At 33.3% G+C, this 13,936-nt stretch overlaps 1 protein-coding gene across 5 annotated transcripts in view; it reads right to left on the minus strand.

The window, feature by feature from the left end:
* The window catches only part of LOC132698212 (UNC93-like protein), a 122,491-nt gene that overhangs the window by 37,589 nt on the left and 70,966 nt on the right, over positions 1 to 13,936 (minus strand). For 4 of the 5 annotated variants that reach the window (XM_060664160.1, XM_060664162.1, XM_060664164.1 and 1 more), the window contains exons 2-3: positions 6,221 to 6,529; positions 3,447 to 3,852 (exon numbers count right to left, since the gene is read on the minus strand). In XM_060664160.1, coding sequence (XP_060520143.1) covers positions 3,447 to 3,852; positions 6,221 to 6,529 — 715 coding nt within the window. Of the gene's footprint in view, positions 1 to 3,446; positions 3,853 to 6,220; positions 6,530 to 12,417; positions 12,506 to 13,936 lie in introns of those variants that run through there. The other variant, XM_060664163.1, reaches the window with a different exon arrangement.

A 13,936-nucleotide genomic window follows, 5' to 3' on the forward strand; every position in this document is an offset into this window, starting at 1 on the left:
TTATTTTGAAAATATCAATGCAGACCACTAAAAAAGATCCTCTTCAACAAAGAAATCCACTCCCAATATATAAAAAAGGCATTCAGTCGGAGAAATCGAAATATATATGCAAACGTCATTTTTGTCATAAAACATATATCGAAAACGGTAAGATTTAAATATGTCTAGAAAGTTTCGAGGAATTTTAACCTGCATTGGTAAACGGAGTGTGTCATTTAAAATAAATAAAATAATAAATAAATAATAATGTCCACGAAATTATAACCACTCTGTATACATAAAAAGCATAATATTTCAAAACCATAAGTGAATTAAGTCTTTATGAAATTTGTTAGCAGGTTTACCCTATGCACCTTGCCATGTAATTGGGTTATTAGACTATTGTAAACATACGCAATATAAACTGAAGATGACGACAAGCGGATATTTTTGTTTGCTTCAAATGAAGATTCAGCGTCTTCTTCTCGGGCCAACTACACCCGTCCTCGACCCAGAATAAACAAACGAATCTCGAAAACAAATTATTAATTCAGATTAAGTAAATTTGAATAAAAAATGAACCCGGCGTATATTTAGAGTGAAAATATTTTTACGCAACCCGTCGAACGGAACAAATTACCCGCGAGAACGTATCGCGTCGGTGTTATTTGCAGAAATTTCATATTTCATGTCAAGGATGCGCGTTTTCAATAAATTAATGTGTGGGAATATCATAGGTGTATCAAACCGGCGCCGAGTCGTCAAGGTCGACGTAAAACCGCCACCAAAAAGAAACAGATGATTATGTTAAACTGAAGAACAAATTTATTGTGGCTTGCACTACAACCGCTTATCCCTAGCGCCGCAGCAAACGACAAGAAAAACAAATCACCATCCTGTCATGAATGTTACCCATTGATGATAATTGATTTAAAGTTTCATTTTTTTCTTCATAAAATGTGCTATAGAAGGATTTGGTGAACGGATTAACGGATTTAGTTCAAATTATACAGAGTGATATAAGAGGAGATGCTCTATCTCTCTAAAATATTTTGAAGTAGGCATATATATATATATATATATATATATATATATATATATATATATATATATATATATATATATATATATATATATATATATATATATATATATATATATATATATATATATATATATATATATATATATATATATATATATATATATATATATATATATATATATATATTTACGCACAAAATAAAGTAAATTTTGTTCAGGTTTCCTAGATTTTTAAATAATGTGAACCTTGAAGAAATCATAACAGTTCCGTACTTTAATTGAACAGAAAGTCCAACTTTTGCAGACAGTTCTTGGAAGGGGAAGGGATTCATTCGTGGCATACAATTTCATATAGATTACACAGGGTGATTTAAAAATAATAATTTGTAACGGTGTTCTACAAACACGTTTGATTGAGTTTTTGAATAGCACAGCCTGTACATTCTTCCACTTTCGTTTTCCATGATAGAAACTAACCCAATATTGTTGAAGCTTGCCTATACTCATCTCTTACCGTTTTTGAAATAACAATTAATTTTTTGAACACATTGAACACTGTCATTTCGAAAAAAGTTTCGCAGATCTACAGAATGAACTTCGTAAAACCCCCCCATTTCCATCAATCAAGACAGAAGAACATGACCACAGATTTTAATAGAATATTATAATTAAAGTATTGAAAGTTTGAAATTGAAAACGAAGTTTGTTCCGTCTATGTGCGAAATATTCTTCGAAATGATGGTGTGCATGTAAAAATTATGAAAAATAATTTTTATTTCCAATTGGGATAGTCTCTTTTCAATTATTCGAAATTAAAAGAAAATAAAGTGGGTACTATTTACAAAAAAAACTCATAAATCAAGTTTCTAAAACTGCCGTACAAAATCTTATCTTTAAAACGCCCTGTATGGTATGCCAGGAAAGAATTGCCCTTCTATAAACTGTCTGGAAAGGTTCGGCTTTATGTATAATTGAAGCACGAAACTGCTAAATGCTTAAAAAAATATTTTAATCTATTTGGATGAGAGTGTAAATATATTCTACTCTGTTGCAGTTTATATGTGTAATTAAATATTTTTCCTATATTATTGTGTTTGTTAGGAGAATGATTTTGTATCTGTAAGCGCCAATCGATGCATCGGAGAAATAAAGAAAAATGTGGCTTTGTTTTTATAAATAAATTATAGACCCTCAAAATGTATCAGGCAAAAACAGTAAATATGTCTTATTTTTCAAAAACTCTTGTACTCTTGTACTCTAGGTAGTTTATTTTATTCACAGTTCGGATGAGTCTCTTGAATAACGAAAACTCTCTGAAAATGCAGTACGGAAATAGACCTCAGGTTTAAATATTCAGACACCACGCCGATTCTATATCCGATAAATTTTTACGCACAGATTATCTATGCCACAATTCGTAACAGCGTTTTAGTAAATTGCTTGATCTTTACTTTCAGGAAGTGACGTATATCAAATTATACAATTTTACATAAGAGATCTCTAGAAGTTTTTGAAATGTAACAACAGTTCCGCAAGCAGTATATAAAAATGTGCTTCAATTTCGATCTAGCGCGCGGGAAGCGTCACTTTACCACGTCAGTTTCGTTTCCCATGAATGCGAGCCACTTCGAACGTTTTCGGGATTTTACCGCACGGATTGTTTTGCGAAAATGTACCCAAAAACTAACGGTCGTACAAAAAGTATATATATATATATATATATATATATATATATATATATATATATATATATATATATATATATATATATATATATATATATATATATATATATATATATATATATATATATATATATATTAACGCACTCATTTATTAAAGATTCGCTCCGCTGCGCAAATAAACTCGTGAGTCAAATGCCGTTTACGGCACTTGTTGCATAATATACTATTAATTGTAATTAAATCTGTAAACAATTTTTTAGCAAAAGTATATGAATTACGCCACTTCCTGAAATTAGTGAGGGGTTTTAACATGTATTTTAATCATCTTCGGCGTTTAAAATTAAGAACCCAAAAGTAAAAGAAATATATTATATTATTTAAGTACTTGTATTATGACAAATCTTTCCAATTATTGTAAAACATCGCGAATTTGCTTTAGACCAATTATTTATGGTATTTATTTTTTAAGTAAATGAATGTAACGGATAACCTTTTTTATTGGTCCTTATAAAGAATAAAACCACTATATCATAACGTGAAATTGCTAACTCATATAACTGTGGAAGATGCTAGATATTTTATTAAATATATTGCGTAAAAGTTATTGAGAAATTGCGGTTTCCCAAGTACAGGCTAAGTTTTCAAGTCTATCTATAAACAATCACGTGACAAGCACATAATTTGCTTCTATCGCACATGACCATCTATGTACATCTTTCATTTACGGCCGTTACTTACCAAGTGAAGAGATCAGATTTCCCCACAACTCGGCCGTCTGCCACGCCAAAAAGAAGAACCCGAAGAACCTGACGATGATGGCGTCTACGGGCTGATCGGTCAGCTTCGCGTAAACGCTGGCCGCTTGCGTCAGGTAAGTTGCTTTCGATGCCCACATGGGCGCCGCCCCGATACCCACGAGTATCCCGGTCGGTATCAAGGAGTAGAATTTGGGGTAGAATTGTGCCGCGATGTAAGGGGCGTAGCAGAGCATCGAGACGCATAGCGTCCACTTGACCGTGAGCCGTTTGATTAAGAACGAGGGTACAAATATACAACTGACTACAAGAGCTGCGAATATCGAGCTGAGGGACAATGTTCCCAGACCGTCTTTGGCGTTAATACTGCTTTGAAGATTGGCCGTTCCCTGTAAATGAAGAAATTTAGTTTAAACAGGTAAAAAATTGTATGAACACTGTCGACAGTGAAATAACAAAACAATTTGTCCGGAATGATTAAGTGTCCAGTAATCTTTTGAAATTTCTACTAGTTGCAATTGTTAAACCTATGGTCTTTATTATTAATATTTCAGTAAAGTACGGCATTTTCCCAGAACAACTAAAGCTTGCTACAGTTTTACCAGTTTTTAAAAAAGGAAAGTTTAAACAGTTCAATGTGTTAATTACAGAAGAGTGTGATGCACTTTTTAAAATATAGTGAGTCACACTGACTTTCAGTTTTCCTAGAATTGTAAAAAGTACTGGGTGTCTCTCCCGGTAAATGCAATGAGGGCCTGTAGATATTGGGGAAACGGGTGTTATTAAAAGAAAAGAAATTATTTTTGAAGTTCTGAAATGACCATCACAGTGGTAATCGCGACCTTAAATTTTAAAACCCGTTATATGCAAAATTTTCCTTTATCAATGATACGTAGAGTAAACACTATTTTAAAGCCGAGACAAGGCCTTCCATAGAGTATCAAACGTGCTATGAGCGAGGTGATTGCCATTGAGTATACAACCATATGAATGTTTTTATATCATGAGATAGTCAAATAACATCAGATATTATAATAAATAATAAAACACATTAAAATTGGTGGAAAGGAAAATCAAATGTTCAAAGTGCCTCCCGTATTGTACTAATTTCAGATCTTGAAATGTTAGCTACAGCATTTCAGATACTATACACCATATGTTCAGGGATTGTATGGTTAGTTTGATAAACGGCAACTTGTATTCTACCTAAAGGTATAAATCCAGAACAGTAAGGTGTGGAGATCTGACAGGCCACGGAAACAAAGTAAGGGGCACTTTGTTTCCGTGGCCTATCCAACGGTTTGGATAAACCTAGTCTAAAAAAATCCTAACTTCACTAACAATCCTTGTTTGTAAAGTAATGTTTTCAAATAAAATCGAAAATTCATTTCTTAAAAAATTTAAATAAATTTGGCCATTAACTTTACCATTAACAAAAAATGGTTCTATAAGACGATTACCCAAAATATACCGCTCCACTCCACCGATTTTGATAAATCACTTCACGTATCCAACGAGGATTCACTGGCGACCAATAAACTTTTGAATTCGGTGTATCGATGTTATACTAATATCTGAATTCAAAGGTATTCTTCTTAAGCTTAAAAGTTTCGCGCAAACATTTACTTCGGCAATCTAATAAGACATTTTTAATGGAATAAAGTATCAATTAATCACAGTAAGAAAACTTAACGGTTGGATATATTTAAACTCTGACTATTTAAAACGAAGAATAACGACAGTGTTCTGTCAGATAGGTCTATTTTATAATTTGTCAAATTTTACGGAAGACTCTAAAAGCAAACTATTATAATAACATCTTTTGTAAAATACCCATTACGCTCCGCTCGCGCCAAATAAACTCGTGATTCAAAAGCCGCTTACCATCTAGGGTGCGGGAAGCGTCACTTTACCATGTTAGTTTCGTTTCCTACGGATCCGAGCCAGTTCGAACATTTCCGGGATTTTACCGCACGGGTTTGGGAGCAATCGGATGTTTTCGGAGATATTTTCCACGCCTTGAATTTTGACGTTTGTCAATTCTGACGTCAGTGAATGTATTTGTGATGTTTTGTGAAAATGTACCCAAAAACTAACGGTCGTAGAAAAAGTATAGTATGCAACACATTCGGTAAACTTTTTAAGTCACTCATTTATTAAACACTCGGTCCGCTGCGCTCCGCTCCTGTCAAATAAACTCGTGAGTCAAATGCCGTTTACTATCCAACGTAGTCTATAGTTTTGAGTTTTGAGTTTTCAACTCTTTTATTCATACTTTGGGTTACGATAAAGATATTGAGATGCCGATTTGGTTATTGGACTCTTGGTTGAATATCTGATGTCAGAAAATTATTTATTCTGTCATTTTGTCAGAAAACGCCAACTGGTGGAAGGGTACTCAATCGCAATTGTCTCACTCATAGCACGTTTGATCTTTTTAATTTTATATTATTTCAACAAAGAAGATTTGATTTTGTCTCAGCTTTGAAACAGTGTTCACTCGAAGTATCCTTAATAGAAGAAAATTTGCAGACTTATTTTTTTTTTCAAATTTCAAGGAACATTCGTTTTCCCAATACGGACGCTACCTCGTTGCGGTTTCTGGGGCACCCGGCATAAACATCTTAAAGAAAGAAATTATAAGCATTCTAATTAAAGCGGAACCTTGGACACCATTAATGTACCTTGAAAAAGGGAATTAGCAATAAAAAAATACTACCGGACAACCGGGTGGGGGCGCTTTTCGAGAAGACTTACCTGAAAGGCTGTGAATTGGATCATGAACGCGCACGAGATGGCTGAAACGTTTTTGAGGATCCGCCACTTTTCTTTCGTCGACATTTTGAACTTGCCCTGTTGCGAGGCCTCCTCGTCGGTGATCTCTCTGGGAGGCTTGATCGGGGGCCCCAGGTCTCCCTCGCCCTTGAATCCCTCATTTTCGTAGCCCCCCGTGACGGACACGGTATAGACGCCATCCTCGTTGCGTTTGGTGGCATCCCCGTTGGCATTCGCGCCGCTGGAGTCGAATCCCGCGGTCATGTCGTGCCCGCGGTCACCCTCCTCGATCTGCGAATCAAAAGAACGTCTGTTAAAATGAACTTGGTGCTTCGATACGTCTATTTTCATTTATTTGATATTTTATAATAATAAATTAATTAATAATAATTAATTAATATTTAATAATAATAAAAACACTTCTTTATTTCAAATCACAGGTACTCGTCAAAGTAAGCAATACACAAAATGAAATGACAACGAGAAAAATAACGGTTTAGTAAGATTATAAATAAGCCTCACACCAAAACTCTATCGTATTCGGATATTCCTTGAAGTAAATTGAACATCACAAACGCGTAATAATTTATTACAAAATACATGTTATTATAATATAATCATAGACAATTCTCTACAATCGTAAGATTTTATTTAAAACATTCTTTAACACGTCAATTAAGAAGTGGTCAATTGACAAGTCCCAACACTATTATAAGTACATTTCATTGTTTCAAATAATTTAATATAAAACATTTCTAAAGCCTTTGACAAAGTTCATTACCCCACATTGCAGACCTTTCAAAAAATAATTTGCGAGATAGAGCCATGTCTGTTGATGTTAATGAAATGAGGTTTGGTTGCTTGGATGTCGCTTCTGGGGTTGCACGGGGTTCATACATGGGTCATTGACTCTTTGTTTTATTTTTATTATATGATATAGGAACTCGTTTTCTGAGCTGTCACAGTGCGTACTCATCGTACGTTGACGACCTCAATATTTCAACTGACTGACAATTGGAAAGTTTAACAAAATACAATTAAAACGTGTTAACGTTTTTAAGATTAAAGGGTTCTTCTGGACACTAATCTGTTGTTCGAGTCTCATATATAGCATATATAGGCTACCACACGTTGCTATTAAATTTCTTTTCAATACATAAAGACACTTTCCCTCTTATAATCAGAATTCATATTACTTTCTCAATCACTGAAGTCCAAAAGGCAGTGTTTTTACATTTTTTCTTTGTTTATAAGACAGTAAATAACCTATTCGATTCGGAATTTTGTGACCACCACATTCTTTTTAACGTCCTTAAGTCCTTATACCCTTCCACTACGACTAACTTTCATGATCCCAACTTTCACAACTTTAATTCCAACTCTCCTCTTATGACGTTGAGTTACCATGAGTTATGATATGTTATGATGTAGTATTGACTTACTTAATACAAATTCACAAGCCTTTTGAAAAACTTGTTTGGAAATGAATTTTTATTACATTTTACTGAGATTTTTCTTCGCGTATTCATTAGCTTTGTTATTTGCCTTTAGCGTTTTTTTTAGCGTTAGTTTAAAGGTTAGAATTTTTTTTCCGTACCTCTAAAGTAGTTCATAATCATAATACGCAATGCCTCAGAGTTACTGTCACAGAGGACTCCAACATAGCATAGTATGACTGATTTAAAGGTAGCTTAGTATAAGATTTGAAGAGTCTATTCAGGTATGAGGACCACTATTCTTATACCACATCCCACAGTTCTAAGCTTTAGAGAAACAGGATTTAAAACGTTTTCCCCATGATAAAAATTCGTTTCGTTGGTTCGACCTAAGAATTTCGTTTCTGTTTCTCTATCTGAAGAAGTTTCTTGAAAGTTTAAGCTATCAGATGAAATTAGTTTATTCTGTCTAGTTCGAAAAATAATTACGTTATTTTTTTTTATTTAGTATACATTTATTAATGTAATGTAATGCAACCTGGTATCAAAAGATTGGTATTATCTGCATAATTCGTTATGGAGACATTGTTTTTTGGCACAGGTATATCGTTTATTTATATTATAAATAAAATTGTAGCTTTGTGCAATACCAATATTATTTTCCCTAGTACAAGAGATAGTTTCCTTATTCTCTTCCTCTATATCTTATATCCGAGACATACCATTGCATCCATACATAGGTATTATCTCGAATCCCATATGAATTTAATTTATACGGAAGCTTTTTTGTATCAATACAATCGTAGAAACATACACAATCGCCTTGGCAAACTGAAAAATAGCTGACTTAATTGAACGTACCCTTAGATATCAACACTGAGGAAATTACAACCCTGCATAAAGCCCATCAATCTTGAATACATAATTTTTTCAAAAAAAATTGAAAAACTGTATAATTATTTAATCGATGGTACCGCCTTATTGTTTAGGTGGTTGATTTTAGCAAACTGATAAGGAAAAGTTCCAAATTTAATGGAGTTGTTAATAGTGAAAACTAAAATTTCACCAACTGTACTGACGGCAATCTCATCTTCTCCACTGATGTATTGATTTTTAATTTATTAGATATTCTTATAAGTTCCTCCTTAGTAGTGAGTTTCGGATACTGATTATTTCCAACAATACTACTATGAAATGGCCCAACTGTGTGTTTTTTAAGAAACTCTGGGACTACGTTAAACAAATAATCATCTGCCAATTTTTAATAGTTTTCGGTTAAAGGGGTATTTCTTGACTTTCAGACGATTTAATTTGATGGTTAAAATAATTTGACTTATCTCTTATTAATAGAGTATCATTATGTTCTTTTTTCTACTCCTGTCTGTAAAATGCCGAATTACACACTGATCTAACGTGCGGGAAGCGCCACTTTACTACTTCAGTTTCGTTTCCCATGGATACGAGCCACTTCGTACATTTCCGAGATTTTATCGCACGGGTTTGGGAGCAATCGGATGTTTTCGGAGATATTTTACGTGTGTCAATTCTGACGGTCATGTCCGTGAACGTATTTGTATTACTTAGAAAATGTAACCAAAAACTGACGGTCATAGAAAACATATAGTATGCAATACGTTCGGTAAACTTTTTAAGTCACTCGTTTATTAAACAGTCCCTCCGCTCGTGTCAAATAAACTCGTGAGTCAAATTCCGTTTACCGCACTTGTTGCATAGTATACTCTTCTTTCGTTTCATACCTGTGTTTATGTATTATAGAATTTCTTTAATTATTAAGTTAGGCCTTTTTTTATTTGCGGGAATCCTGATCACGCGAAAGTTAATAGTTATTTACGAAATAACTATAAGAATGAAGCTCACTAACAAGTAGATCAGGTCAGAGAGATAAAGGGGCAATAATAATAATACTATCTATACCCCAGAGGGATTCTAGTGTAAATTGTGCAGTAACTACAAACAAATCTTCACTTATCGCGACGTTGCATTTGGATGCCCTACTCCGTAAGTTAAGGGTTAACTTCAAGTTATACGTTAATATGCAAATGATGTGCTTGACGTCGAAGTGAGAGAAATCTCATAAATCAAATTCATCATAAATCAAAAAGGAGATCAGTACTAGAGTTTATGCTAGTTATGGGTGTCGGAAAGGCGCAGACCAAGCAATCAAAAACTTTATTTAAGAACAAATGTGCTTAGAGATTCGCTAAGGATGCTGGTTTCGTCTCGTGGTCGTCCTGTAGACCCTGTTCAAGGCCAGCAGGCTAACGGGAGGACATTAACCCGGCGTTCAGATCCAAATATACCTCGTATATGGTCGCGAATTGCGTTTAATAATAAACTCAATAAGAAAGGTCCGCAAAAAGTTACCGGAGTACCGGTTAAGCGCCGCAATGAGTGATGCGTTGATTGCAGGTTTTACTCTTCTTTTTGTCTGCGCGTGCTATTTTCGTACGCGCGTTGTGACGACGTCGCGATACAGGACGGTCTAAGCAAACCTTTGGAGGAAGTATTAGACTAATTCGGATCGACTTATCTTGGCCAGCAAAACGTGCTTCCTATCCAACAAAAGCACAGCGAGTTCAACAAAAAGTAAAAATGGGCATTTAAAAATTAGATTTTAGCCTTAATTATGAGATATGAACCATTGCAACACCAATGTTTCCGTTTGGTTAATGAACAATGGGTCGGTAGAAGTGTTTAGGATCTTGGGGCCGTTATTCGATGCACCTGTTTAAATTAATTCCTTACTTTTCCATTTATTGTGGCACAATGTGGTGAGTGAATGCATAGCTTATAATTAGAAGACCTCTATTTTGGATCTACTAGAATAAATAAACTAACTCTCACAAACATAATGCCCTTGCAGTTTTGATAAGTAAGTTGGTGATTTTTCATTATTTTTCAATAATTTATGTTATGCAGCAGTGGTTTACGAGCTTCAGGTATTTTCAATGGTTGATGGCACTTGATGACGCTCGATAATTAACTGAGATACATATTTGAAAAATATATAATCCGATCTCAATTGAAATAACTGTCCATGTTAAGGAAAATTGAAATAGCTGTCTACAAATCTGGGGCTAATATTGATAATTGTGTTTTGCAAAATAGACTTTATTTTGCCTTTAAGAACTCCAAAAATTCATTCTGTTGGTATTGTTGTTCTAGAATTTTCTTTTTTGCATGATTGCAATTTTGCAGATTTTCCATTAATGTTGGTTAGTATAATTTAATTTGAATTAGCTGTCCAACAGGTAGCACGAGCTCACGAAGCAATAAAACTATATAAGTTAGACAAGCCAAACAAACAAGGAAATCAAAATTTCCCATTAAAGTATTTTAGGTCATCATAAAAAAGGTGGTTAGTTGAATTGTTGTAATAATAATACATTGGCAAAGGCCCTATCTTAACGAAGTTAAAAAATTTACCAAATAATTTTGTGTCCGATTGATGGTTTTATGCAGGGTTGTAATCTCTGAAATAATCATTAGTACGAATATCTAAGGGGACCGAGAACTACATCAGATATTTTTTAGTTTACCAATATGATGTTAGACCAACTTGAAAATAAAAATTTAGCATTAAGTATGTTCTTAGATTTAAGTAAAACCTACGATTGCATTGATAGAAAATTGCGTTTGAACAAATTAAATAATCATGGAATTCAATTCAATAGTATCTTTCTGAGGGAAGACAGTGAGTAGTAATTAGGAAAGGTAATAAAGAAATTACATCTTGTATTATGTGGATGAGTCTTTTGCTACCACGATCCACATTTCCAGAAATACAAGAAAAAGCAAAGATAACTTATTTAATGGAAATAAATTTATACTGAATAAAAGTGACAATTTTTCGACCGAAACTAACCAAAAACTAACTTTACCTGAGGACTTAACCTTTCACGAAACTAATTAAATAGAGAAACCGAAACCATATTATTAGGACCTTATATCAACGATTTTTTATTAAGCGACAAACATATAAGCTTTGTATGTCAAAAGCTCGAAACTGTCGGATATAGTATAAGAATAGTGGTACATTATTAGTCAAAAGTGTTTATCACCGCGAAAAGAATTAAAAAGATTAGAATATTTAGAGTCACGTAGTAGGGAATTAGGTATTATAACAGTGCTCGTGTGGTATATTTATGAATGTTTAATATTTGTGTCTAAAAAATAAAGAACAATTTCACGAGCTAAAGAATTGCTTGTAAAACATAAGCAGTTTAAATCCTTTCTATCCACAGCATCGACTAATTGTAACTTTAATTATATAATTGCCTGAAGCAATCAAATGTAGTAGTAATATTATAGTAATAATATTGCTTACTTTTGTTAGTAGTTGTGGTTTGAAATAAAGAAGTGTTTCCATTGTAAAGAATTAAAAGTTATCCAGGCAAATTCCTAAGTAAAATTAAGTACATTTAAAAGCTTATCGTGATCGAACCATTGAAAAAAATAAACCATTTTGTTTAAGACATATACATACACAGGGTAACGCTAGAAAACGTCCCCAATAGTTCGCCGTGGACTTACAACAGCTCTAATGGTAGCTGATGGTATTTAACAATTTTTTAGCCATGTTTTAGTTGTCCTTCCCGAATATCGAACAAAAATTATTGGACCACAGAAATGCAAATTTCAAATCCTCTTGGAGGGTCGTAAATGATAAGAAGAAAAAAAAGCTGGTCTAAATGGCAACCCGTCCAAAACGAAACAACTGACCTACAATTCAATCACCAAAACTCACTAGCCTTATCGACTATAAGATCACATTAAACTTCGTTTAAGGCAGACGGCAGCCCGCGCGAGAGGACAGGGAGAAACTGATGTATGCATCGGATTTTCGAAAATTTAAAATCGGCCTAGAACTACTTAAACAAATCACGGGCCAAACAAAGACATACGATATCATCGTCATATGATAACGTTAAACAATTTGAAATATAACTTTATTGTTACGTCCAGAGTAAATATTTTAAGACGCCTTTTATTGTTAGATAACAACCGTTATAAATCAATCCCGAAGCAATGTCAGGGTTGCGACCTTGATGGTACCTGACTTGGACAAGCCCGGATTTTTAAACAACTATTGCAACACACGCTTTGGCGATGCAGCAGTTTAAACGGTACGAATTTGTCTCGCCGCATATGTTTTGGGACTAATTTAACAAAGCTCTTTTTTTAAAATGATTGAAGACTGTGATGTACTAATGCAAAGCCCATCGATTAATGTGTAGAGTAAATTAGACATACCAATACAAAAAAGGAAAGTTTCGTCAGGAGAAATTTATTATTAAAAAATTTAAAAAATTATAAACAAAAAAATTATTACGTGAAATATTCAACAAAGAGGCAAAAACATTTCTTGTTAGTATGGATTTTAAAAATTTTCTGAATTGCTTTTAGTTTACATCCCTGATTTCAACAGGAGGCATATTATAGTATGTTTGCCCGGAATGAGAAGGTGACTTTTGTAGCAATTGTCATTAAAAATTTTTAACAGAAAGAAAAAACCCTGTTTTACTATTTAATAGAAACAAAAAACTTATGCAACTAATGGGGTATTATAGCCATGACTTTATATGCATGTTTCTTGAATTTTACGTTTTATTATGTAATTCAACAAATTTTGTGCAATACTTAATATAAAAAAATATCTTACTAAAGTTAAGCCCTATGTTTACTTATTTATATTTGTACAATTTTTAACAGTGAACCGATTGAAATATAGAATTCCATGTTTTAACATTAATTCTATTTGGCAAAGAAAAAAATAACTGATCAAAGATATTTTCAATATTAACTGTTGATTGATGATGAATGAACAAACATTTTAATCGGGCGCTGCATTTCTTTAGACCAGATAAATATATTTTTATATTTTAATATTTTTATCTCCAAGTGAGTATTTATAACATATACCTATAATTTTTCAATTCCTGCAAGTTGGAATATAAGCATTTTAGGTAATGATAAACATTTTAGACTTATTATTATTATCTTATTACTTATTATCTGATTGTCAGCACGAATTAATTTCACCGGCAGCAAATGCTGTGTGGCTTTCGAGGATGACAATGATTTTGAGTCACTTAAGAGCGAATGTGATTATTTAACTTCAATGGGTCTAAGCATAGTTGCTACTTATTCACTGTGTATAGTCAGTTAGATTATCAGCATGAAATTAAAGGTTATTCAACTGAAACAACAAAATATTGTTTACCTTGGAATATGAGCCTTA

This window comes from Cylas formicarius, unplaced genomic scaffold (assembly GCF_029955315.1).
Source record: "Cylas formicarius isolate icCylForm1 unplaced genomic scaffold, icCylForm1.1 PGA_scaffold_2__14_contigs__length_35257938, whole genome shotgun sequence".
Classification (NCBI taxonomy): Eukaryota; Metazoa; Arthropoda; class Insecta; order Coleoptera; family Brentidae; genus Cylas; species Cylas formicarius.